This window comes from Xylocopa sonorina, chromosome 8 (assembly GCF_050948175.1).
Source record: "Xylocopa sonorina isolate GNS202 chromosome 8, iyXylSono1_principal, whole genome shotgun sequence".
In the NCBI taxonomy this organism is placed as follows: Eukaryota; Metazoa; Arthropoda; class Insecta; order Hymenoptera; family Apidae; genus Xylocopa; species Xylocopa sonorina.
In genome coordinates, this window is record NC_135200.1 from 4,237,287 (window position 1) to 4,261,530 (window position 24,244).

At 32.0% G+C, this 24,244-nt stretch overlaps 3 protein-coding genes across 11 annotated transcripts; 1 reads left to right on the plus strand and 2 right to left on the minus strand.

Annotated features, from left to right (window-relative positions):
* Positions 1–1,007: 1,007 nt before the first annotated feature.
* LOC143425970 (cilia- and flagella-associated protein 251) lies at positions 1,008–8,377 on the minus strand. Its single transcript, XM_076899065.1, has 21 exons — positions 8,252–8,377; positions 7,730–7,876; positions 7,550–7,653; positions 7,052–7,206; positions 6,738–6,853; positions 6,430–6,550; positions 5,795–5,933; positions 5,459–5,622; positions 5,025–5,300; positions 4,808–4,916; positions 4,062–4,273; positions 3,819–3,970; positions 3,553–3,758; positions 3,346–3,475; positions 3,174–3,263; positions 2,985–3,116; positions 2,808–2,899; positions 2,372–2,606; positions 1,999–2,281; positions 1,769–1,896; positions 1,008–1,666 (listed from the first exon to the last, which is right to left on the minus strand). The coding sequence occupies exons 1-21, from the start codon at positions 8,342–8,344 to the stop codon at positions 1,589–1,591; spliced, it is 3,162 nt and encodes a 1,053-aa protein (XP_076755180.1). The 5' UTR covers positions 8,345–8,377; the 3' UTR covers positions 1,008–1,588.
* Positions 8,378–13,477: 5,100 nt separating this feature from the next.
* LOC143425969 (protein-lysine N-methyltransferase SMYD4) lies at positions 13,478–17,269 on the plus strand. The gene is made up of 7 exons (XM_076899064.1): positions 13,478–13,838; positions 14,109–14,637; positions 15,158–15,480; positions 15,733–15,941; positions 16,241–16,365; positions 16,512–16,721; positions 16,867–17,269. The coding sequence occupies exons 1-7, from the start codon at positions 13,532–13,534 to the stop codon at positions 17,186–17,188; spliced, it is 2,025 nt and encodes a 674-aa protein (XP_076755179.1). The 5' UTR covers positions 13,478–13,531; the 3' UTR covers positions 17,189–17,269.
* A 386-nt stretch (positions 17,270–17,655) lies between these two features.
* On the minus strand, positions 17,656–23,838 carry LOC143426522 (RNA-binding protein 1-like). Of its 9 annotated transcripts, XR_013102160.1 has the most exons (8): positions 23,679–23,838; positions 22,805–23,020; positions 22,613–22,705; positions 21,975–22,022; positions 21,790–21,837; positions 20,489–20,666; positions 19,274–19,360; positions 17,656–18,328 (listed from the first exon to the last, which is right to left on the minus strand). XR_013102160.1 is itself a non-coding variant. In XM_076900050.1 (7 exons), the coding sequence occupies exons 2-7, from the start codon at positions 23,011–23,013 to the stop codon at positions 18,322–18,324; spliced, it is 492 nt and encodes a 163-aa protein (XP_076756165.1). In that variant the 5' UTR covers positions 23,014–23,020; positions 23,679–23,838; the 3' UTR covers positions 17,656–18,321. The 9 variants fall into 9 exon arrangements, 8 of the variants coding, with proteins under 8 accessions (XP_076756165.1, XP_076756166.1, XP_076756169.1 ...); XM_076900050.1 differs by lacking the exon at positions 20,489–20,666; XM_076900051.1 differs by lacking the exon at positions 20,489–20,666 and having other exon boundaries at positions 17,656–18,332.
* Between the last annotated feature and the right edge of the window lie 406 nt (positions 23,839–24,244).

Here is a 24,244-nt window from a genome sequence, read left to right on the forward strand (position 1 = left end):
TGCATACAAAAATAATTTTAATGCAGATTTAATATTTCGATGTAACATATTTCCGAGTATTCCTATCGTATTCAAGTCGTCCAGAGAAAGAAACATTTTCGCAAATCTATAAGAATTTTGTACATTACAAATGAATTTTACGTTGTAAGCGAATCTTCGATTACGTTTGAACGGAAATCGATAGAACTTGCAAAAAGGAGAGAGAATTGAATGGCCGTCGTTATTACCAGCGTTTTCTTTCTTTCCTCTTGGTGAACAAATCAATTGTACACTGTTCCATGTTCATATTTTTCTTAAGTCGATATAATAACGAAAGAGAAAAAAAAATGTATATAACTGTAAATACGCCTTAGAGTTTATAACAATGAAGTAAGGTTTTTTGTGTACATTTGTTTGTACTTCTTTTAAACGACGAAAAAAAATGCGCGGTGTATAAATTTAGCGTAGCTGATAAGCAAGTATAGCGTTATAGAACGAAATTCTAGGCTACGTCGTAGAGCGAGAATTCTTGAAGCCTAGCGCGAGAGGGGAGGGCTGTGCTCTTATTAATTTGAAATCGTGATATTGCGGCTAATAACGACTGTCGGCACTGCTGGCGGTGTCTGTGCTCCCCATTGGATGATCGTATTCTTTCGACAACCACCACACCTGTTTCTAATCATCTCCAGATGCGTCTGATACACATTTTTGTAAGCTTCACACAATTCCCCTTGGTTCGACCGCAATTTCGTTCCTTCTCTTTCCTTCTAGAAATTTTTATAGTAATTACGCACGTTGAGGACTTCTGTTCATGCCCTTCATTCCTTCCTTTGGTCTCTTCTCCTTTTGTTATCACGTTATGGGAAGCCCAGTTTCGAGCATAGAATTTTCGTCGTTTCGTTCCGCTTCATGTTTTAGAGTGATCGACAAGTTAACGAGCGAATTTTTTTATCGTTTTCTAGTCTAGTTCTTGGTCGTTGTATATAACAGCACCTTAGCCGTTAAACGCTTTCCGGATAATTGTACAGCTCCGTAACATCTTAACGAAACCAGTTATTTGAACCTGCACCGATTGCTTCATGTTCCTTTAAAAGATGTTTTAGATTATCAAAATTCGTTGAAATGTAAGCGTGATATTTTCCAAGCGAGAAAATTGGGGTATCGAATGTAATATATTCGAACGAAGAAAATATCCTGTCGGTGAAAAATTTCTGTTCATTTTTGAAAAGGATATTTAATTGTTGAATTTGTTTAAATGTTACGTATCGCGTAACGAAATCTAACGAGAAAGTAATAGAAATAAAAACGAGCATCGGTCAGGATTCAAGAAGATGAAGAAGAAAGAGTCTACTCCTTTCTACGGATTAAACTTATCTTTGTCCTTCGCACTCTCTGGCCGATTCGATAGTTAAAAGCGAAAAAATTCTCAACAGAGTCGCTGGAACGTTGATTTCCTTTCTTAATGCTTTAAATAAAAAACATGGATAAATACGTTAGTGTTCGTACATGTTTAAATAGAACTCGCAGTACATTGTAACGATATTAATATTAATATGATAATAATAATCAACGTTAACGTGCCAGCAATGCAAATAATGACACAGGTTTATTAATCATCGTCAGCCCTCGTTTCCGCCGGCAACTCGATACCCATGATGTCCGCGGTGAAATCTTTGTAAGATATCCTCTGTATCATAAAATAATAATACATTACTTTCGGCGAGCCTAAACGATTACTCTTTCCTTTCTTTCATCACTGATCTTCATAAGGATATTAAGAGTGATATACCTCTGGTAAGAACGAAAAATCTATGGCTGCTGATTCTTTGTCTTGAGCAAATATTTCATCTAAATTCTCATCAACACCAGTGAGAATTTTCATATACATAAATGCTTCATGAATCGTTAATGGTTCTCCTGAAAAGAATTTCTTTAAGATTCAAATAAAAATGCACTTAAAATAATGTTGAGACACCAGTAATGCTTGACTTTTAAAGAACAAAAATGGCATATATTAACCAAAGGGTAAGCCGTCTGACTTCGTAAACCCATTCGGACTTTCTCCAAACAGTATTCGTATAAAATCGTCTCGAGTTAAAGCTGGGTTCTCTAATTGTAAATTTGTAATCTCATTTGAATTGGCAAAGGTATTAAATGCTTCCTGTATTTGATTCAGAGATATTCCGAAAGCCGGACGATGATTTATGTACAGTTTCACGAAATCTTCGAATTTAATTTCTTCGACTAAATGACCTGTCTCCGCGTAATCTCTGTAAGAGATCTCACCCATAAGAATTTCTATCTAAATTGTCACATAAGTTTATGAAGTTTGTGTCAAGAGAATCAAATAACAGTGGAAACGTTTAAATAAGAATTACGGTGAAATTGTTACCTCTTCGTTGCTAGGATAGTATCCAATGGCACGCATAAGATTTGGTATTTCTTTAGTGCTTACGATGTCGGATATTACTCTGGGGGCTGTTATATTCTCGCCTTGGTGCAAGATTTGAGCGTAATAAAACAGGTCTTTCATTTCACTAATAAGCCAACCTTTGCCACCGCCCTCAATCAGACTATAATACGGTGTAAGACCTTTACCCCCTAAACGTGCCAGTACATCAACAGCTCTGAAAAAGGATTGTGTTACGATCCTTAATATAAAGTATGAAATATATACGGAATTAAAAACGACCTCTGACAGAATTTTTAGGATCGTGACAACTGAAGCGTTAAGTAGTGAAAAAATATTAAAAAAAAAAAATAATATTCTAGACTGAATAATTGTACAATGACACATTATTTAATTTTTAAGCATTACTAATGCGTACCTGCATTTTATTTTCCACATCAAGACGCACTGGTCGTTATAGCCAGATGTAAATAAAATATTTCCATCATAACTGACGCAAATATTAGTGATCTATCAAGATTAAACACCCATAAGTTGCGAATTGCTTAATATATGTACTATACAAGTTGTATCGCAAAGCGTGTGATTCTTTTACCTTTCGTGGATGTCCTATAATTCCCAAAGACTTATAAGGATTGCCATCTAAAGGAAGTATTTGAAGACCTATTTCCTCATTAGTTGCAAATACCATGTATTTATTATCTTTTTGTTCCATATCAGGTAGTACCTATGAAAATACTTTTTTAAGGAAATATACAAAATTTAAATTGATATATTTAATTACTTTAAATAGTCTAACTGGCGCGCCATAAAGTGGTCCTACAAATGTTCCTCGAATCGTTTTCGTCAGATCGTTTATTAATCTGTACTTGTACTAATTGCATAATGAACATTAAAATTTTGTAAAATAACGAGACAAACACTGCATAAAATATTCAATATTATCAAGTAGTTACTTGTGAATTAGAAATTATCAGAAATGTTTCAGGACCTAATCGAGGATACCAAGCAAAGCTAAGAGGAGTTGCTTCACATTCAATTTTATAACTGTCAATTATTATTAAACCAGGATAAGGATAGGGACCGCTGTAAAGTTCGGAGAACAAAATTTCAGTGAAAGAGATACTTTTTTGAATTGTCATAGGCGTAAATATTTATTTTACCTATCTTTAAGACTGTATTCAATTAGATTTTGATCTTCTCCTAATGAAAACAATCGATATACGACGCTATCCGAAGTAGCTGGTCCGAAAAGTACATCTCTTATTGTTGCGTAGTGAGAGCGATACTTTCCAAGAAAATCCCATAAATGCGAACCATTTGATTGATCTGGATTTCTTTTAAACACAGCTACTACTAATGTATTGTCCTGAAAGAAAAGTTAATTCAGTATTGAAAGCTTTTGGCAAGAAATTTTGGCAATCGTTACCGCGTAAGCCATGTATTCTCCACACTCAGTGAAAGTTAATTTAAGTATTGATTCCGTGGAATGTTTGTAAGGATTTGTATCAAGAGGTTCCAAAGTAAAAGGATGTAACATCCAAAGCGTTCCATTTTCAAGGCCGCATGCAATTAAATCAGCTACACGACAATGTAGCTTTTTACATAAATAGGAGAACGTACTATTCTTGTCATTTTATCAGTTCATAATATACTTGCTAAAGAAACTCACCCATAGGTGAATATTTTAATAACGTAATCGCAGTCAGTTTCTCGTGGCTCTCTGGGCATGTAATGTAAATTATATTACCACTCTTCACTTGATCATCCAGTAACAAAGTACAGTCCGGGAGAGGTGGAGTTTTTTTGCATACAACGAACTTACGTTTTTCGTAATCGTACAAACACACAAAACCGCCCGCATTTCCGGTTACTATGTAATTGCTTGTGATTAAAAGAAGATGTTAATGCGTTGTAAGAAGAAATTTCTGTAGAACATTGTAAGTCTTTTAATGAGTGTAAAATATTATAATCAGATTAGATAAGTATATTATATTATTAATTAGATAACTGCACAATTTTTGTAGCAACAAATTAAACGATCAATATTTAAATTTATTTTCGGTCAGTATAAAAATACTAAACGATCAGTACATAAATAGCGAATAGTCAGTATTAATTACTGGTTACAGTCCATTTTATATAATATAATTATAAACAGGGTTAAAATACTGATCAATTAAATACAAGCCAATTTCTATGTATCATTATCTATTGTTGATAAAATGCCCCTAAAGCATGACAACTTGTCGTGCAGATTCGAAGAACGGGATGTTATAATTAATCAAATTAATTCAAATAGTAAATGTATGAAGGTATCGTTACACTATCTCACATACTAACTTATTGTACTAAGAACACATAAAATATTTTCCGTATTGGAAAAATAAAATGTAATTAAACATCTTTTATAAATACCTTCGAGGATGAGCATCTAAACTGGTAATGGATGAGTTTACATTTTTGAAGATAATTCGGCATTTTAGCACGGGAATTTCTATCAATGCAATTGTCCCACTGGCGCAACCTTTATAAAAATATCACAGAAACTTCAAATATAAACAGAATTAAACATGAATTTATATTTTATATAAATTTTAAACCGGTTTGTCACAAGAAATGTGATAACACTTACTGACGAAAAAATTCTCAACAAAAAAAGGAGCATTTTGCAAAGTAGCATCCGTTGGTACGTGAGGTGGTTTAGTATAAACTTGCTGATTTTTGTTGCGACTTCTAAACATTACTTCTAAATTGACAGTAATCGTTGATGAAATATTGTCACAATACTTTATCGAGTCCAACTTTTGCATGCTCTTTATCTTTTCCTTACAAGCACTGTCTTTAAATTTAGTTTCCCAATATTGTTCTGTTTCCTCGTATTCGAAATCATTCTCTTCATCATATTCAGCTATAAAATAAAATATATTATTACCTGCTTTAAAGACACAATTAAAAAATTAATTTATATCAGAGTAAACTTAAGTATTTTTTACACATGCAAATATAATCATTGTTAAGAGTTTAAAAACAGGGATATACATTTCGTAATAGTAGTAACAAACTTACAGTTAGTTTCACTAACTGCAGGTACAGGTCCCACTAATGTAGATGGAAGATCGAAACTTATCGATCGGATGGAATCCAGATATTCATGTTGACACCAGTAAAGGATTTTTAGATTATAATCATAAAAATTAATGCGACCTTTCGAAGTACCCGTCACTATCAATCTAAAATTATATATTCTTTATTTACCTTAGATAGGATACGCTTATACACTTGATACAAAATATAAAATTACTTTCAAATCTATATGTATTTTATATTATACTTCTACATAATAACTATTGTCAGGAATTGGAAGAAAAGAGTAAGTTTAAAATTATGGTCATAATTAAATACCCATTATGACATAATATCACCATAATACTGCTCTTCTCCAATGCTGCAGATTTTAAATGTTTCTTTTCCATGCTGTTAACTGTTATCTGATTCTTACCCTTGTGCTGCTTCCTTTCGAGACCCCAAACCAGAACGTATCCTATGTATGAGAATTTAATAATTAAAGTTTCAGGATAAAAATAAATTTCTTTTGTTATTTCCTTTCTAATATTAAAGAGAGACCTGTCTTATATATACTACGAATTAATGATTGCTATGTGTTACAAGTATTACTGTTCCATTTCCTAGAGGATACTCATGCATAACATTGTATTAAATAGAAATTATCTAAAGTTTAAATGCTTTATTATTTGTTAAAATAAAATAATAAGTAAAATGTATTTCGAGGGACAATTGACTCTAACAGTTATAAAGCAATTATGAATTTAATGATTAATAGTAAAATTTTGAAAAATAATTTTTCTCTTTTATGTCACTTTATAAATTGAATATTAATAGAGAATTCAACAAGCTATCAGATTAATTAGTAGGTATAATTATGTCACACAAGCAAGGTTTAGATTAAATATACATAATAATTTTATATATAAATAGAATAATAATTAAAGTGTACAAAGAATGTGTATAAATAATACCATTTATTGTTGCTGTTAATACTCGTTGTGTTTTAGGTATATAACAAGAACAATTAAATGTCCCATATCGCCGAGCGTTGCCCAAAATTTTTGGTATATAATACTTCAATTCATCTTGTTCCTAATTTACACAAATTATTATTCATAATTGTTGTTTCCTTTTCTACATTAACAATTTGTTTAAATAGTACATATGCATAATTTTGATTACAAAAATGTTGTATCGCCACAAATTCGAAACAGCTAAAAATATAATGAACAATGATAATTTTTTAACGGTAGCTACGCTTAAATAACATTGCACGAACCCATTTGAAGAATGCAACACTGTAATCAGCAGTCAAAGCAAATTCGTTAGAAGAATCTTCATTAAAAGTTATATCCTTTATACGATCCAAGTTAATTTCAGTTAGTTCCACAATTGCTAAATAGTATATAATCTTTAGTAATTCTGGATAGTTACGAAAAACAAATGTTCTGCAGATTCCAATAAGCACATTAAAACAATTAGAGAAATTTTAAACATAACTAAATGAAACTATTAAATATAATGTTACAAAATCATGCTAGACCATTCGAAATAGAAACTACATAAACCTAATAAACAATGTATATAATTAACCATTAGGTTTATCCTCTCCATAAGTCCACAGCCAAAATTGCACTTTTTGATGAATTTCGTTTCCAACCGTCACTATGTATTTAGCGTTTGGACTAATTTTAGCTGCAGTCATTTCTTTATCACCATGTGGATTAAACAAAGTACAAATTGATGTACTATAAAAGAGTTATAATAATTAATATAGTAAACCTTTACAATTACTTTCGTTTTCCTTTTTTTTAGGTAATTAATAATTTGATAAACATGAATTCTATCGTATTGTATACAAGTTTTCATTTCTTATTCATACAGAATGCGGATATCGCTTTATCCGAATAACTTTTACTTATGTCTTCAATTTAGATTTGATGCAGACGTGCGCTAGTTAGAGCGAGAAGGTTTCATTTATATGTAATACGTTTAGAAATGCTTCAAACCCAATTTGGTTGGTTTCAAGTGAAAAAAATTGTGTACACTTGACCATCGATATAGTTTCACTCTGTACATGATTGCCCTTACCCATTTTCAGTATCCCAAACAACAACCACACAATCTTCTTCAAAATCTGCAGACAGCAACCATTTTCCATCTCTCGACGTTGATAGAGTTCTTACTGCATTCTTCTATAAAAGTTACCCATAAATCAATTAGTATCTTATATGATTGTAACAGTGCAAATACAGCAAGCTAAATACATACATGTCCTTGTAGAGGTGTAGCTTCTTGCGTATCATAATTGTAGATTATAACAAAATGCGAACAGGCATAAGCGATAATCGTTCGATTTCGCGTATTTAAATTTATCAGGGGTACCTCAGAGTTTATTCCGAAGGACCACAACAGTTTCTATGTAAAGATGTTAAACTGTTCAGTTTAAACTTTAATAGTGATTTAAGTAGTACATCAAATAAATATTTTTTGCCATAAAACATGTGCGATGAAAATTTTTCGACATAAAAGTGAATTGGTCACCAAATTCTTGGTTTATTTCTTTGGTTAATCTACTAGCTGTATGGTCAATTTACTATACAATTAGATAACAACTGTAATTATCAGGTTTTCATTTTAATACATTCTGCAATCGTTTAAAATAAAAATTATAAATAAAAATATTTAATTACTTGAATTCGACGTACTAAAATCAATAATAATATAATATTCATAAATATACTAAACTGATTAAAAAAAAGTAAATTGGAGACAATTAAATTTATCACTTACGAAAGGACAAAGATTTGATTCATTTTCTTCATTCCGAGAATCAGTTGATTCCTTTGAAGATGAGTTTGGCGATACATAATTAGTTGTTGCCATATTAATTAGTTGTATTTTAAAAAATTAACATCTATGTGTGATCTGAAATTGGCAAATTAATAGGTCGACTTGGTGAAGTGATTCTCTAAGTTACAAGCTAACGTACAAAATCGTACAAAAAGTAACATAATCAAGAACTAATATTTACTTTCAAATTGTAGTATAAATGTAATATGAATTTAAAGATAAAGTGTAGACTTACCATAAGGCGTACAATCAAAAATATGACCTAATCTTTCTTTATATCTCTGTGAGTTGCCATGACCGAACGTCAGAATTTCTTTCTTAAGAGTTTGTTCTGTGTTTATCATCGTTCATTCTAATTCTAGTCACCGACTTTTTCGTTCTGCTTATTCATATAGTTGATTCACCGCGGTTTGCTATCCATTGTCTAGTTGGAGCAAAGCACAAATGGGGCGAAAACGCGTAGATAAACGGTGGACGCTTTTATTAACGACCAAAATCAAACGATACGGAATAATTTGAAAGTATTAGAAAGAATCATTGAGATCGGATACATTGTTATTAAGATGAAGCACAGAAATATTTCTCAGCGCGTCGACGTTTCTGATCAAAAGAACAATCCGTTTGTACCGATAACACGAGCGAATTGATGAAAATGTCGCTGAAATTGTAGCTGATTCAATATTTTCAATGATTATCAATAAAAGTAATGAGTTGAAAATTCAACTTCTTGACGGACCACGCATAACTATTTCGGGAATCACTGCTTATTTCTTTCTTGCTGCGCTACAATTGAGTACAATATTTTATACGTAGCTCAAATGAAATAATGAAAAAACTTCATATAAAACCCGCCCATACAAACGTAGCTTAGAACACAAATCGTAAAAAAATCTTCAAGGAAAAAGATACAGTAAGATGAATACAAATGAAGAAGGTAAGTATCGTTGAAATCCTATTATATTGAAAGGCGTAAAAATGTGTGCAAAATGTTTCTTTCTTGATATCTTGTGATTTTCTTTTAACAGTAACCAACAAGTAATCCAAAAGTTTTTTTGTAATTCCTATTTTACCGTTTCGTGATCGTTATTTTGTATTTTCAAGTAGTTTCATTAATTTATTGCTGTTCATTTATTATGTTTGTTATTCCGGAATATCTATTCTATAACGCTGCTCGGTTAAGTATGGAAGAGAAAATGGAAGGCACTACGCTGTGGTTATCAATAGATGTAGTGGAGTAAATTAATCCGAAGAGATGTAAATATTACTAGCAATGTAATATGTGTTTTAAGAATCCAATATGCATCGAGTCACAAGATAGTTAAATACAGTTGATATGTACAAAATGAAACTCCCGTTATCTTCTATTCCAAAACCTCACTACTGCGAGATGTTAAATTGTAACCGAAGTAAATTTTATTTAGGAAACATCCCCACAAATATTTCTTCCAGACGATGCTTGGTTTCATTTTGTCAGAACTACTTCTAATCCCGCACAATATCTATACAGGGCCGCCTTGTCCTTTTTCACCTTGGACTCTTTGCAAGTATTCTATCCATTCATTATCCACGTATCTAAACTATTTTAGAAGTACATCGTGATACCGGTACAAACAGATGGTTCTTCTGCTCAGAAACGGCAACGCGTTGAAAAATAATCTTGCTTCAAATTAATAACACTGTATCCAGCGTCATTGATTCTGTCTAATACTTTCACAAGATTCCATATCATTTCAATTTGATCAACGACAACGTCCAGCGTTTAATTTGCACATTATGTACCATTTGCAATGTTTAAATCAGACGATAAATAACAAACAGCAGAGAATCAATTATATAAATAAGCGTAACGAAAAATGCGATAACCAGAACGAAAAAGAATGTTGATAAAAACAAACAAACTCTTAAAAAGAATTCCTACGATCGACCACGGCAACTCACAGAGATATAAAGAATGAGCGGGCTATATTGGATACTTGCAAAGCGTCACAACGTTTGAACTTCATGAGGACGATTAGATTACGATTGTTGTAAAATTACAGTTGGAACATTTTTCAAATTTGGGGCTAGGTACGTCTAAAAATGCTTTTGGGAATTTTTAGAAAATTTATTGTTATATGCAAGCCGCAGGTTTAAAATACGGAATAAATGAACAGCTATAAAATTTAATTATCATTGTCTCGATAATTAGAAACGTTTCAATATCTGACTAAGAACACAACCACGAAATGATTTGTGTACACATGGGAGGTCGAAATTGCTATAACTTTTGGATACCGTTACAGAAAATCATTACATATATGTTTACACCTTTCAAGTAATAGTGGATATTTCTCGAATTATCAATTACAAATTAAATTTTAAACAAATAATTTCAACGATACGTACCTTCATATTTATTGAATATCTTTTACGAATTGTGCTTCAGTAAAAAGTTAATTGTTAGTTAATTTCAACGTTTTTCTTTTATGCCTTTGCTCTTTAAAATTTGACTTCTTGCCAATTTGTCAGTAATTTGGTAACTTCATTGTTGGTCCATGTAATCGGTCTTTCGTGTTTATCTTTTGTCAGATATATCAGTGCCCTGAAAATCATTTTAATATTTTATGTTAATTATAAAGTAATTTAATATTTTTTTGTTAAAATATCTCAAAAATAGAGGTAAAGCAAACCAATATTTTTCAACTCTCTTTATGAATTCAGATGTAAAAGAGCTTGAGAAGCTACTTATTAAAACAACATATTAAAGCTTTAAATTTTTTTGCTAAACGAATAAAAAATTTCAAAAACAAGTATTTTCTAACAACGTTAATCGAAAATCCTGATGATTAATACAAATACGTAAAAAATTCAAAAATTACCTTGATTTCTTGTGCTTATTCCTCGATTTTTTAACGACTTTACTGATGTATTTTAATAACGATCTCTAATGCCTTACTCTCTACCAGAAGTATTTTATCATATTTTGCTGCCAATTTTAAGTCTCGAGTAAATCATGCATTATCTAGATATTTCAGAATTAAAAATATTTGTTATTTTGATATTAATTATAACAAACATTATTTTAAAAATAGGCGATTCTATATCTATACTATTCTTTCAAATGCTACGTACGAATTTTTTATGCTGTTGTAACGTACAGCGATTCAAACTATTAAACTATTGTATGTAAATTACAGAATTTTCATAATATTTAATTTACTTATACTGAATTATTGTTTATTTGAATTTTGTTCAAATCGGTAGAGAATGATACGAAACAGAGAACTAATATTGTAAATATTTCAGATCGTCAAGATCATCAAGAAAGCCTTCTATCGAGTTTGAAAAGCTCGATAACTATAATCACAATTTTATACGATTTATCTCACACGGAAATATAACATAGAATTTCTTCTTAAAAATGTTTAAAATGTTAGTTAAAAGATTTACAATTATATTTAATAATTAAATTGTATCAATTGTAATTTTTCGATGATAACAGTGAATTTAAATATAAAGTGAAGATTTACCAAAGATAAGTCTAACAGTCCTCCAAGTTGCTATAATTTACTATGATCGATTCGATAACTTTTTCTTCTCCGAGTACGTTGTGACACGTCAACGTCCGTTCTCACTCTAGTTACCAGATCTTTCGTGCGGATTACTTATATGTGGATAGATATATTGTGAGGTCATCGATTATTCGGTTTGAATTTGAGGCGAGCGTTACAAAAACGTATAAGTTAAACTGACGACTTTGTTATGGTTTGCCGTAACCGGTGAATTTGACCGTCAGTGTTACCTAGATGAACAATATAAATATACATGTATAAAGTTATACCCGATTTTTCAAATTTAGGAATAACAAAGTCATCCATGTAAATAGAGATTTGTCACGTTCGTACCGCATTCAAACGAAACGATGAACAACGATAAACCGATTACACAAAGTATAAGCAATATGAAAAACTTGATACATAGACTGAAAAGAGCCGTTTATGTTAAATATATACGAGCTCAGACAAACGAATTTTAGCGGTCGATATTACTTGAAAATAATCCTGATAATTCTCTTCATTTTGGTTATATACATTACAATTATTAAAAAACTATAATCGATACATTTTTTTATTTTATAATTAGGCAATATATTTCAAAATAATACTAATAAAAGTATTAATTAAAAATAATAAAATTGTAATAAGATACTTGCATGCTTTTATTTTCATCCATTTTTTGTTTCTGGATTCGAAGATAAGTGGATGATCCTTTACGCAAATTCAGCTGAATAAATTGCACGGTCGGCAAGTAGATTCGGAGAATACAGAACAGACCGAACGTTGCGCGTATCTAAATCTACTTACAATTAACTGCATCACCATGTGCTCAAATCGTTATCAATTTCTCTCGACTGCAATTATAAAGTATAGAAAAATTATAACAATGAAATTTGAAGAGGAAAGACGGTAAAATATGAAAATGAATCTTTCGCATGGATTAAAACATATTTCACTTTCAACAGAATGCCAAACATCAAAGAAAAAAAAGTAATCCACTTGGCACGAAATGACCCAACAAAAATTAATATCTTACTCTACGGACTTATATTAAAATGAAGCAATTTAAGTTAAATGAGTTTTAAATGTACAAGAGTCCTCAACGAGGATTCGCAGAATAATGATTTGATTAAAGACTCCGCTTTAAATGTTAATCCCAACGATCAATCTGTATCACAAGACTTAATTTGTAAAACAAGATAGAGTCATTAGATTTAAGCTCCGGTAATTACACGTGCTTCTGTCCTGCTTCCTTGTTATATCACACACTATACTTTACTATTCGGAGAACCAAAAATAGCACGAACAGAAATAGACGAATTTAGTTTTCGAAAGCTCGTACGTGATGCCAGTAGTTTCGAATGTCGTCGACCGGCAACGTGTCATTAAAATGCACGTTTGATTGAAAAGTTGAAAATCGTTCCGTTAGTGAAGAGAAACGTTCTGGAAATAAGCATAATTTCTTTAATCAGCAAAAAGTAAAAGAATAATTTTACTTTAAAATAAAAAGAATTTCTGAATTTCTATCTGTACATACGTTTTTCGTAAAGGAGTCCAATATAAACAGTGCAAAGCAACAGTGCATCAATATAATGGATACCTGTAAAAGAATAATTATTATAAATTTGTCAGATGTATTATAGTATTTTATTCCATAGAAAGTTAATTATAAGTGCATAAAAAAATGTTGGAAAAAGAAGATGACGAGGTCAGCGATTACTTCCGGTCTAATTTCTTCGAGCTGCAAAATGCAATCACACCGAACGATATGAAGAAATTCGCAGCCTTCGATAACAACTCGGAAAGAATCGGCTTCATACTAAGTTATCCAGAGGTTTACGCTTTGTCCTTAGAGGTGGAAGATCAGATGCTAAAAAACAGCGAAAAAGCACTTGAATTAAAAGATGCCGGTAACAAATATTTTGGCCGTGGCGAATATATTAAAGCTTTGGAAACATATTCGAATGCGGTTTTACTGGCACCGCGGAAAGGTAATTAATGATTATTGACGTTACCTCCATTAGTTAACTACATTACTACAATTATTACATACTACATTAATTAGTAGTTTTTAAACTACTTAAAGTGCTTCTATATATATAAAATTAAAATTTAAACTGTAATTTTTAGAATGCTATGTCTATATTCAATTGTTGCAAGTGTACAATATCTAATCCAATTTACCATTATTTAATTGTGAATTACATTTACTCATAAACCAAGTCTTAATTTAGTCTGTCATTAACACACATATTTTTCAGATTTAAGCGTTATATTAGCAAATCGTTCAGCAACACTGTATCATTTGGAACAGCATAGTTATGCCCTAACAGATATAGAAGAAGCTATGCGAGCTGGTTATCCGAAGGAATTGCAGTACAAAATTAAAGAAAGATATGCCAGATGTTTGCTCGGATTGAAAAGACACGAGGAGGCTATGCTGGCGTTTAGAAAAGCTTTGAAATCTCTAGACAATGCGAAACTGTCGTTAGAAAAGAAACAAAAGCTCGAAGCGGACATTAGGGTCATGCTTGCGGTGATGGAGAAGGGTAATCAACTAGCGCAAGCCTCCAAGATTCCGCAGAATAAGGGAAAAATAAATGAAACCAAGAAAGCGAAGCCGCAGATCGATGACTGTAATCCTTTGTACCCTTCTTGCAGTAGAGCGGTTGAGATTAAAGATGAGGGCGGTGACATAGGCAGGCACGCAGTTGCTACTAAAAATATCGAACCTGGCGAAATATTAGCCATAGAAAAACCACATTGCGCGTTCTTATTAGCAGAATACAGGTGAAACTACTTGACCGATTATCGCTACTTGATTACTATTTTTTACTGCCACTGATTATGACTTGTTCAATCAATATGTAATTTTCTAACTTTGTTCTTCTCAGTTGAGAAAAAATGTCCTATTTAATAATATTCTGAGCCGATTATGCTTTGCTTGCGTTTTAAACTTGTTTTTCTTCCTTGGTTGCTTCTCCTGAGAGGCATGAAGATAATCATATTGAAAAGTTTCATAGCAGAATGAAATGATCTTCCTCTCCTTTTCCTCTTATCTTTATTTTTTGCGGCAGCACAACCTGTTGTAAAGTACAGATAATTAAATTCTTAATGTTTAGAGAAGAAGAACAAGGACGTCGAAAAGAAAATTATGAATTTTTCTCGGATATTTGAAAAAGTTAGATTAATTAAGCTAAGAAAGGCAGAACTAAGGTTTTATTAAATCTATAACGTTTTATTGGTATTCTGAAGTTGCGATATGCTTTACGCAACAACTAATAGTGAAATTCAAATAATCTTATTTCAGACTCACCCATTGTCATTATTGTTTCACAAAAGTATTCGTGCCAATACCAGGTGCTTGCCAAGTATGTAGTTGCGTGGCATACTGTAGTACTACCTGTAGAAACGCGGATGCAAAGATCCACGAGAAAGAATGTGTTATACTGCCCAGTTTGTGGATCTCAAATACTTCCATAAATTGTTTCCTGGCCTTAAGAGTTATCACTCAAAGACCCTTTGAGGAGTTGTTTAAATTGAAAGATAAGCTAATAACTTCGAAGGGTAAATTCGAAATCTCTACACAACGTCCTCATAAACCAGAAGACTTCGAAGCCTTCTATGGACTAAGTAATTAATTAATCAATTGTTGCATTTTTGTAAGAATTAGGCAAATATTTTTTAATCCAATAAAAGTCTGCATTACTACCACCAAAAATAGGATATTTTAACGCTAAAGTTATTAGCACAATATTATTTTTCTTTCTGATTATAAATGCATTATTTTAATCGAAATAAATTGGATACAATTCATTTTATCAATAGTGATATGATACGTACTTGTATTGTCATACGTTCATATTTTTTATTGTACTATTATAGTAACCCATGAGAACGAAAGAACAACAGAAGATTTCCTCCACAGAACGTACATCGCTACTTGGTTATTGAGACTATTAAAAAAAGGCCCCTACTTTCCGGAACATGTTAAAACACCAGATACGGCCGAAGGGAAGCCTTCTGAGGGTGAATTATTTATAGGTGGTCTAATTCTACATAATTTGATGGTGCTACAATTTAATTGTCACGAGGTAAATTATACTCTGGTGTCTGAATTATTGAAATGCACTATTCGCCACACTCTGTTTTTGTCAATGATATGTTTTATAATACATTTAAAAAAAAGAAAAAAATTGTTAAATATCAGTATCACGACTCTTAGTTAAGTATCACTACTTAAAGAAAAGTAGTATTGCATACAGAATAAAAAGGATCTAAAACAGCATAAAAATGTGAATTATAAAGATGAAATATTACAATAATGTTGAGGTATACACTTTTCTACCGTTTTCATTTCTACTTCACAAATACGTATACATCTGAATTTCAGATATCAGAATTAACAATGCTAAAATTAAATAGATCTTTAGCAAACGCTAAGAGCACTTTTATTGGTGGAGGACTTTACCCGACTATATCTTTATTTAATCATTCATGTAATCCTGGTATTATTAGGTAAGCGGAATCTTTTGTATTTAAAATGTAATGATAATGAAATGAATGTAACAAATAATGTAACACTATCTACTTAAGAACTTCCACATACCAATATTATTAACTGCAAAATAGTAGATTGTAAACAACTATCTTTGGATATATAGGTACTTTGTTGGTACCACTATAGTTGTACGAGCAATTCGCTCCATTTCAGCGGGAGAGGAAATCTCTGAGAATTATGGTCCAATTTTTACAACTACTCCCGAAGCTGAACGGAAGAGGAAACTAAGATGGCAATACTGGTTTGATTGCAACTGTGAAGCATGTGCAGCACACTGGCCTCTTTTAGAAGAAATTGATCCAACCGTTCTAAGGTATCATAACTGTTTACTGAAATACAAAAATAGTATAGAACAAAAAAAAGATGTAAAAGATCAATAAGTAAAACAAGTAACAAATTTTAATAATATAAAACACATTGGAAAATGTAAAATACGATTATCGGAAAAATTTTTTTAGATTCAAGTGCGATACTGGGAAAGAATGTGGAAACGTTTTACCTGTAAAAACAGACACGCTCGAATTTATGATCAGGTGTTCTAAATGTGGAAAGAATACGAACATTTTGAAAGGTTTAAAAGCCTTACAGGATACGGATTCAATTTTCAAAGTAGCTTCAAGGTATCTCGAGGACGGGAAACATGAAGAAGCGTTAAAGTCTTATTTAGAAATTCTAAAGCTTTTCGACGAAACTCTTGCTCTGCCCATAAGAGATTATCATTATTGCCAACAAGGAGTTCGATTATGTATGCTTCGCTTAGGCAATGTTAATTATGTTTAAGTAGATTCGTTGTTTCAATGGAATCGATGATCTGAAAAAATGTAAGTTTAATAATGAATGAAACTAATTTCAATATTAATGAAAACATTTAATTGAAATTTTTATATAGATACACAAAGTATAAAATTGAAAATTTTATTTAATCTAACAACTTTTCTGAAATTAAATTTATTTTAATAATGATCATTTATATGTTGAACAAATAAACCACATATGCCTATGACAATAATAATTATACAGTTTATAGTAAATATGTCCATCTATACTGTAAAAGTTAATTAAAATTACTAAATAGGATTTTCTAGTGTGGAATAATGGAATGGATCAGCTGGATTAGATTACTAATATATAAATAAGAAAACCCAGAAAAAATATTAGGCGCAATTTCAATCTACTCTATTTTAGTACTTTATTAATTCTTATTAATAGACATCGAGTTGCTATCGCAATAGGAAAGCCAAAAAGAATTATACGATACACTTTTATTTTAAAGTCTTAGATTCGTAAGAGTACAAAATAATTAATACAACTTAAAACGACCATTTCTTTTTTTCCCGTGAACTTCTTCACACTAAAAACGTCTCTGGCCCGAGTCTGTACGATACCTTGCTGTCGGTTAAACACTCACAGTTTATGCCTCTATCGTTATAATGTTCTCATTTGCAAACCGAATTTATCTCACTCGTACACTTTAAAGCAATGAGCACATTTCGTAAGAGATCCATCGTATTCGATAGCTCGCGTCACAAAAAATTTTGTATGCATGTACAATACATCCTAACATAATACGTGTACGTGTCAATGTATGTGTGTGTAGAAGTGTGCCCCTGCATGTATAACCACTCACATACATTTGTATGTACCATTGTGTCTAATATTATTAATAATTACACACGTATGTGACTATTGACCCGTGTATAAAGTTAACAACTCAAATACTAACCATTGTGTGTACGTGTGTTTGTTCTGTATCTCTTATAAATGTCTTTTATTATTATCATTGCTTCGCCCGAGTATGTACGCGTGGTAACGATTATATCTTTTCTTTTTCTTTGTTTATGTACATATAAAATCGGTTTTCTTTTTGTCTTCCACATCCGGCACATTTAGTCGGTCCGTTTTCTCGAACACTTTTAGCATCTAACTGCAATTAAATAGAGAATACACTTAGAAAATATTCACTTGATCCACAATTTAATTCAACTACATCGCTGCTTTGCACTAGCATATTTCCGGAAACTCAGTGTAAAGACGATATAACAGATGAAAAATAAACTGAAATAAGCTGTAACTATACTAATCTGGTTAATATCACAGATTAACTTTTCCATGGCAGTGAAGACACAAGAAAAGTTATGTTTCGTTTAATTTGAACGTATATCCAGAAGCTTTAATTCTTTTCTAGAAATGGATTCTGGCGACAATCTAATGAAAAGTAACTGTCCAGTGCAATCATTTCTTATCAGGCAGCTACCACTAAGAGTGTGATAGCACGACAGAATTAAAGCCCTTAGTTGTATAATTGAGAACTTTAATCCTGAAGTCACTAAGATAAGGCACACTGTGAACGGAAACGAGCGAATCGGCATTAGAGATAGACTCACGACTGATTGAATCGTTTCGAATCTATGTTATATGCTTTGAAACGACTTGAATCTTATATGAAACAAATCGTTATAAACCCTTATATGTATTTAAATATACATATCTTTTCCAAAGAATATTACTAATAGCCAAACTGCTCCGCGCTCAGCTCCTTTGGGATATGCCCTTCAGATAATACATACGCGTTATGTACAACCAGATAAGAAATGATAATACTAGACAATCACATTTGTCACTGGAAAGCTACACATTTATGTTAGTAACTTCAAAATCAGAGCTTCCAATTGTACACCCGAATTCTATTAAGTTTATCAAAGATATTCTTTTTCATTTCTCTTATCCATTTCAACGATCATAGATCGTATTATCAAAGATGTTTTCACGTTAAATAGTATAAAAATACACCCGAGGATGACTTTCTTTATCTAATCCCTTCTTCTCTTTTTTGGTTTGTTTTGTAATTTGTGGTAATGTTAGTACCGTCTGTCACGGGAATCCGAACGAGAACGGCGGTCTCGGCTGCGGCTACGGGTCAGGGATCTCCTGCGAGGGCTACGGGACCTTGACCTACAATATTAAAAAAACATTTTATACCATTTTAACTAAAACTTAGAAAACAAATTATTAATGCACGACTTTCTACTCCGTCTCAAAATTTCACAATACTGTTGCATATATAATTAATGGTATTAATGTTTGTCTAAATGGCCACACTATCTGAAATTTGAACTTACACTCCTTTCAATTATGATTCAAACATACGTAAAATCAAATATTGCATACTAAATACTATCAAGTGAATGAGACGAAACAAAATGTCGCGCGTTAAACACATGGGTACGGAAACGATCGCAAGGCAACCGTAATAGAATTAGGACTGGCTAATTCCTATTTGCCTAAGGGGATGATAAAACTAGTTAGACACAATAATTAATACAAAATGACATCTCACCAATAATGAGAAACCAATAAACGAAAGTAGGATTAATTTAGTTAAATTAAATCTTCACAAGTAACTGTTATATTATATATATAATATATAATATAATATAGCAATAAATACATATTATGTAACAGGCGGCAGTTCCCTGGTCCAATGCGTACCGCGATATCACTAAAATAATTAAAAACAAATGTTAACCAGTGTCTCGTGTGTTCCGTTCTCTAAAAAATCTGTTGAATAGACAGTAATTAATTATTAATAGAAACACTGCCATTGGACTGCAGAGAACGTGACACCATCGATTAGATTTAAAAAATAATAATAAAAAAAAAAAGATAAAAATCTTTGAAAATCGGTGAAATACCAGACAACTGTGAACATGTAGTGGTGGTTGGTGGTGGTGGTACTTGGTTGGGTGGTGGTGGGATGGTGTGTAGGTGGTGATCATTTTGCTTTGCTCAGTCGAAGAGAAGTGGCGGTCGCGTTGTCGGCTAAGTTTAACGTGATGGTTGACGAGTAGTAGTAGTAGCAGTAGTAGTAGTAGTAGAAGTTGGGACGGACGGACGGACTGACGCGCTGAGATTTTGACAGAAGTATTCGTTCATATCGCGTCGGCTGTTCGATGGATTCACGATGCTCCTAGCCGCTAGAGGTTGAGGTAGCCCGAAGAAGTCTTTTTGAAGGGGAACAGACGGACTGACGGACTGACGGACAGCATCGGACTGTCAACTGACGGACGACTTGGCTCCTACCGGTGACTGGTGGTGACTGATGGTGACTGGTTGGGAAGTTAGTGGGCAGGCAGGCTTTTTTTTGTTCAGTTTTGATTGCTAGACTTTTTTTCACGGTGGCTGTAGTAGTAGTAGTAGTAGTAGCAGTAGTAGTAGTGGCGGGGAGACGAGCAGAGCTAGGAGCTGACGCTGGTAGAATCTGCAAACGTCAGTTTTAGCAATATAACCATCACAGTTATCATACTCCTGGCCACTATCGGTATACGCGAGTTCTTTTTTTCTTTTTCTTAATCCAAATTCACAAAATTGCACATATTTCACTTGTTAAAGATAGTTTTCGTTACAATTATCCTAGACTGCCCACTCTAATGCGTACAAAAGAAGACTCTACTTGCAGTTGATCGATTAAATTTATATGATGGATGTACAGTTTCAACTTATACTTTATATATTTATCGTAACGCATTGTGCAGTGTGCTAAAATAGTATTTAATATTTCTCGTATATAAAGCTAATATATGAAAAAGTAATTAAATATAACTACAAGCTGCTTCAATGCGCATACGATAAATAAAAAGTAACTAAAATACGAAGTGCATCTCAACTATTTTCAATATTGAAATCCTTTATTATGTAATAAACTATTTTACTAAATTTTTGTGCTTCATTCGGTATCTGAAATAGAATTGGAACATTTTTCAAATAAAATACTAATTTATTAAATAATAATTTCCAATGTATTTAAACATATTAAATACTAAGATTAATATTCAGATACCAAATAATTTCGACACTTATAAAAATTCTTTCAGACACTTATGAAATTAATCAGGTTCTATATTATAATAAGAGCACAATAAGCATTAAAAATAAATTGCTTTGAAATGATAAATTTAACACCAGACACCGTTACGATTTATTTATATGGTGCTCTGTTTATGCACCGAACGAGCTTCAATAATTGAAAACTAAGTCTTGACATTAAATCTCTATTTTTTTCGAATCTATTTCTTCGCTTTCTATCTACCACATATTATATTTAGTCCTGTCCTCTCCAACTAATGTCAATTAATAAATAATATTTCACCGCCGATCGTGACAATTACGCAATTTTCAAGTGTTCAATACAATATTTAAAATAATATTACTCTACATGTTTCGATATATATATATATAAATATATATATTGTGATTCAGCGTGCAAAATTGCGATGATCACAATACAAGCGGTATTTGTGAATACCTACTTTGCAATTTGTAGATTAACTGTGCTTGGTAAGGCCCTGAAAATTTGAAAAAGTTAAAAAATACAAATTAATTACCTGGAATATCGGCTAATTGGTGATCTGCGTGGACTTCTTGACCAGGACCTAAAAAAAATTAAGAAAAACTGTTGTATGTTTTCGGACTGCTGATTTTGTTGCCGAGCACCGTGTTTCGCTTTGATTTCTTTCTTTTGTCTACTCGCACCTGAAAATTACGGTTAACAGGGCTAGGGGAGTCTTACCTCGGATAACGACCCAGTGATCTCCTTCGGGGACTGCGAGATCTGGACCTATAAGTTTGTCAAAAAAGATATTTGGTATTGTGAATCCTGTTTTTCTTGCTAAGCGTATTCACAAGGAGACTAGAACGGGAAAAAAATGAGCACTAAATCAAATCGCTACCTCTGTCATAGCTAAAACTTTGCCCTAGCATCTCCCGTTTAGGTTTCCCATGCAGTGTATTTATGTGCTCTTCGGCTAACTTCTTGAAGTTTCATATTTTACATGACAAAATAACGTATAGTTTTCAAAATATTTCTTTCAATACTATTTTCATAGATTCAATTGATTTAATTCTGGTTAAAACTCTGATCTATTTGGTTATATAAGGGTACTAGCCAGAAGAGCAATGAGATCAAATAAATGCAAATACATAATATATTCTATCCACATTCCTGTATAATTTAAAAAAAAAAAGAAAAAATAATGATTTACATCCGCTGTGCATAAAAAAAGAAGTTCACCGAAACCCGTGCATTATTACTTGACATCCTTATTCAATAACTGCACTGTAATACCTACTTGGCGAGACACTTAGCCGTCTGCAGCAGCTCAAATGTTGCTGTAAAATGCGGATGTTTAACACTATGAGATTCCTTACCTGGAGTATCTTGGACCTGGTCTCCGTCCACCGCCTCCACGTCGACTTCTTCCAGAGGACATCTCTACTCTCACTCTATTTCCACAACAGCGTCTGTAAAACAAAAGTACTGCTTGTATTATAAAAATTCATGAAACTGTATTGAACATTTTTTCTTAATTAATTGTTACAAATTTTTTACATAACACATACGTTCCATCTAAACCTCTAACTGCATCTTCTGCATCTCGTGGATCTTCAAATTCCACAAATGCGAAACCAGGTGGATTTCTTGCAACCCATACGTTTCTGAGTGGGCCATATTTATTAAATGCACTTTCGATCTCGTGTTTACTAGCACTGTTTCCTAAATTCCCAACGTAAACTTTGCAGGAAAGATCCCACTCGCGGAAACGTGACATTTTGTGTCTGTAAATAATAACAAGTTTCTTTCGATTAGTGCTAAAATACAATTTAATAGTACAGTAAAAATTAAATAACACGCATCTCGTATAAATAAGTACAATGTCCTTGATAGGCCTATTACTGAATTCAATAATCGACACCCACTGTCAGTTTATCTATATTTAAAAAATATCGACCGGCGACGAAAATAATACTGGTTGATTATGAGACATTTAGAACACAAAAATTTAGGTATATTTTATATCTATTTTCAAATCAAATCAACTTTACGTAATAAGCTGAACAATATACAATAAAATTAATCACAAAATTCAGTCGATTATGCTAAAAAGGGAAAGTCGGAATACCGCCATGTTGTGCTCTCAATTTACCGCAGTAACGGGGACTAATTATGCCAAATCCGAATGTTTTAACTTATATAAAAAAAAAAGTAGGTTTTTATGTCATTTGAAATGTTATTATCGCGTAGAACTATTATTTGCCTCCATACTTTGATTTCCATAAACAATAAAATATCATGAAAGATTACAATCTGTCGGAACAGAAACCGACGCCATGGAATATTCAAAGTATTTTACTCTTCCACACAGGATATCTTTATAAATAAGTGTTAATAGACAAATATATATATTTTCTGAATCAAATATTATATTTTACTTACATTTTAGATGTGTAGGTTTATAATTAGAAGGAGTTTTTGACTTCGCAACACACAACCGTCCCCTTAAACTGCACAAGTAGAAATGCTCACAAAATGGTGGCGTGTGTAGCGTTAATCTTCTTCCGTGCCCTTTCTAAGATGTCATTGTGTGTGTGGTGTATGTATATCGCTTACTACTTTCAAGTCAAATCAAGACTTAATATAATTTGAACAATATTAAATCATTGTTTAAAAATTAAATCTATTATACTTATAAAAAAATTCTATATTTAGAACATTAATTTATTTTAGTAATATTTGAATTATTTTAATGGTAGGCTAAAATATTTTATTTCATTTTCCAATTCTATATGTATTTATGTATGCATATTTATATATTATTCATTACTGCCATAAAATAAAATTAATATATACTTTTTTAAATAAAATTGTTTATGCAATTATTTATCTAAAAAACAGACAAATTTACAAAGTTTTATATGAAAATCGATAAATAGCCTATATTGACTTACTTTGTACAGACAATAAAGTGGTATCTTTTCTAATATAGATAAATTACTGTATTC

What these genes read in the sequence shown, in the direction of transcription:
- LOC143425970 (XM_076899065.1), bottom strand. Translation starts at nt 8,344, where the DNA reads ATGGCAACAACTAATTATGTATCGCCAAACTCATCTTCAAAGGAATCA. An exon ending in GTGTTGCATTCTTCAAATGG is followed by an intron (nt 6,551 to 6,737) that starts GTTCGTGCAATG and finishes TGTGTAAATTAG; the next exon opens with GAACAAGATGAATTGAAGTA. An exon ending in GAGAATACATGGCTTACGCG is followed by an intron (nt 3,759 to 3,818) that starts GTAACGATTGCC and finishes CTTTTCTTTCAG; the next exon opens with GACAATACATTAGTAGTAGC.
- LOC143425969 (XM_076899064.1), top strand. Translation starts at nt 13,532, where the DNA reads ATGTTGGAAAAAGAAGATGACGAGGTCAGCGATTACTTCCGGTCTAAT. An exon ending in TTCTTATTAGCAGAATACAG is followed by an intron (nt 14,638 to 15,157) that starts GTGAAACTACTT and finishes ATCTTATTTCAG; the next exon opens with ACTCACCCATTGTCATTATT. An exon ending in CGAAGCCTTCTATGGACTAA is followed by an intron (nt 15,481 to 15,732) that starts GTAATTAATTAA and finishes GTACTATTATAG; the next exon opens with TAACCCATGAGAACGAAAGA.
- LOC143426522 (XM_076900050.1), bottom strand. Translation starts at nt 23,013, where the DNA reads ATGTCACGTTTCCGCGAGTGGGATCTTTCCTGCAAAGTTTACGTTGGG. An exon ending in GTTAGAGGTTTAGATGGAAC is followed by an intron (nt 22,706 to 22,804) that starts GTATGTGTTATG and finishes TTTGTTTTACAG; the next exon opens with ACGCTGTTGTGGAAATAGAG. An exon ending in CCAATTAGCCGATATTCCAG is followed by an intron (nt 19,361 to 21,789) that starts GTAATTAATTTG and finishes TTAATATTGTAG; the next exon opens with GTCAAGGTCCCGTAGCCCTC.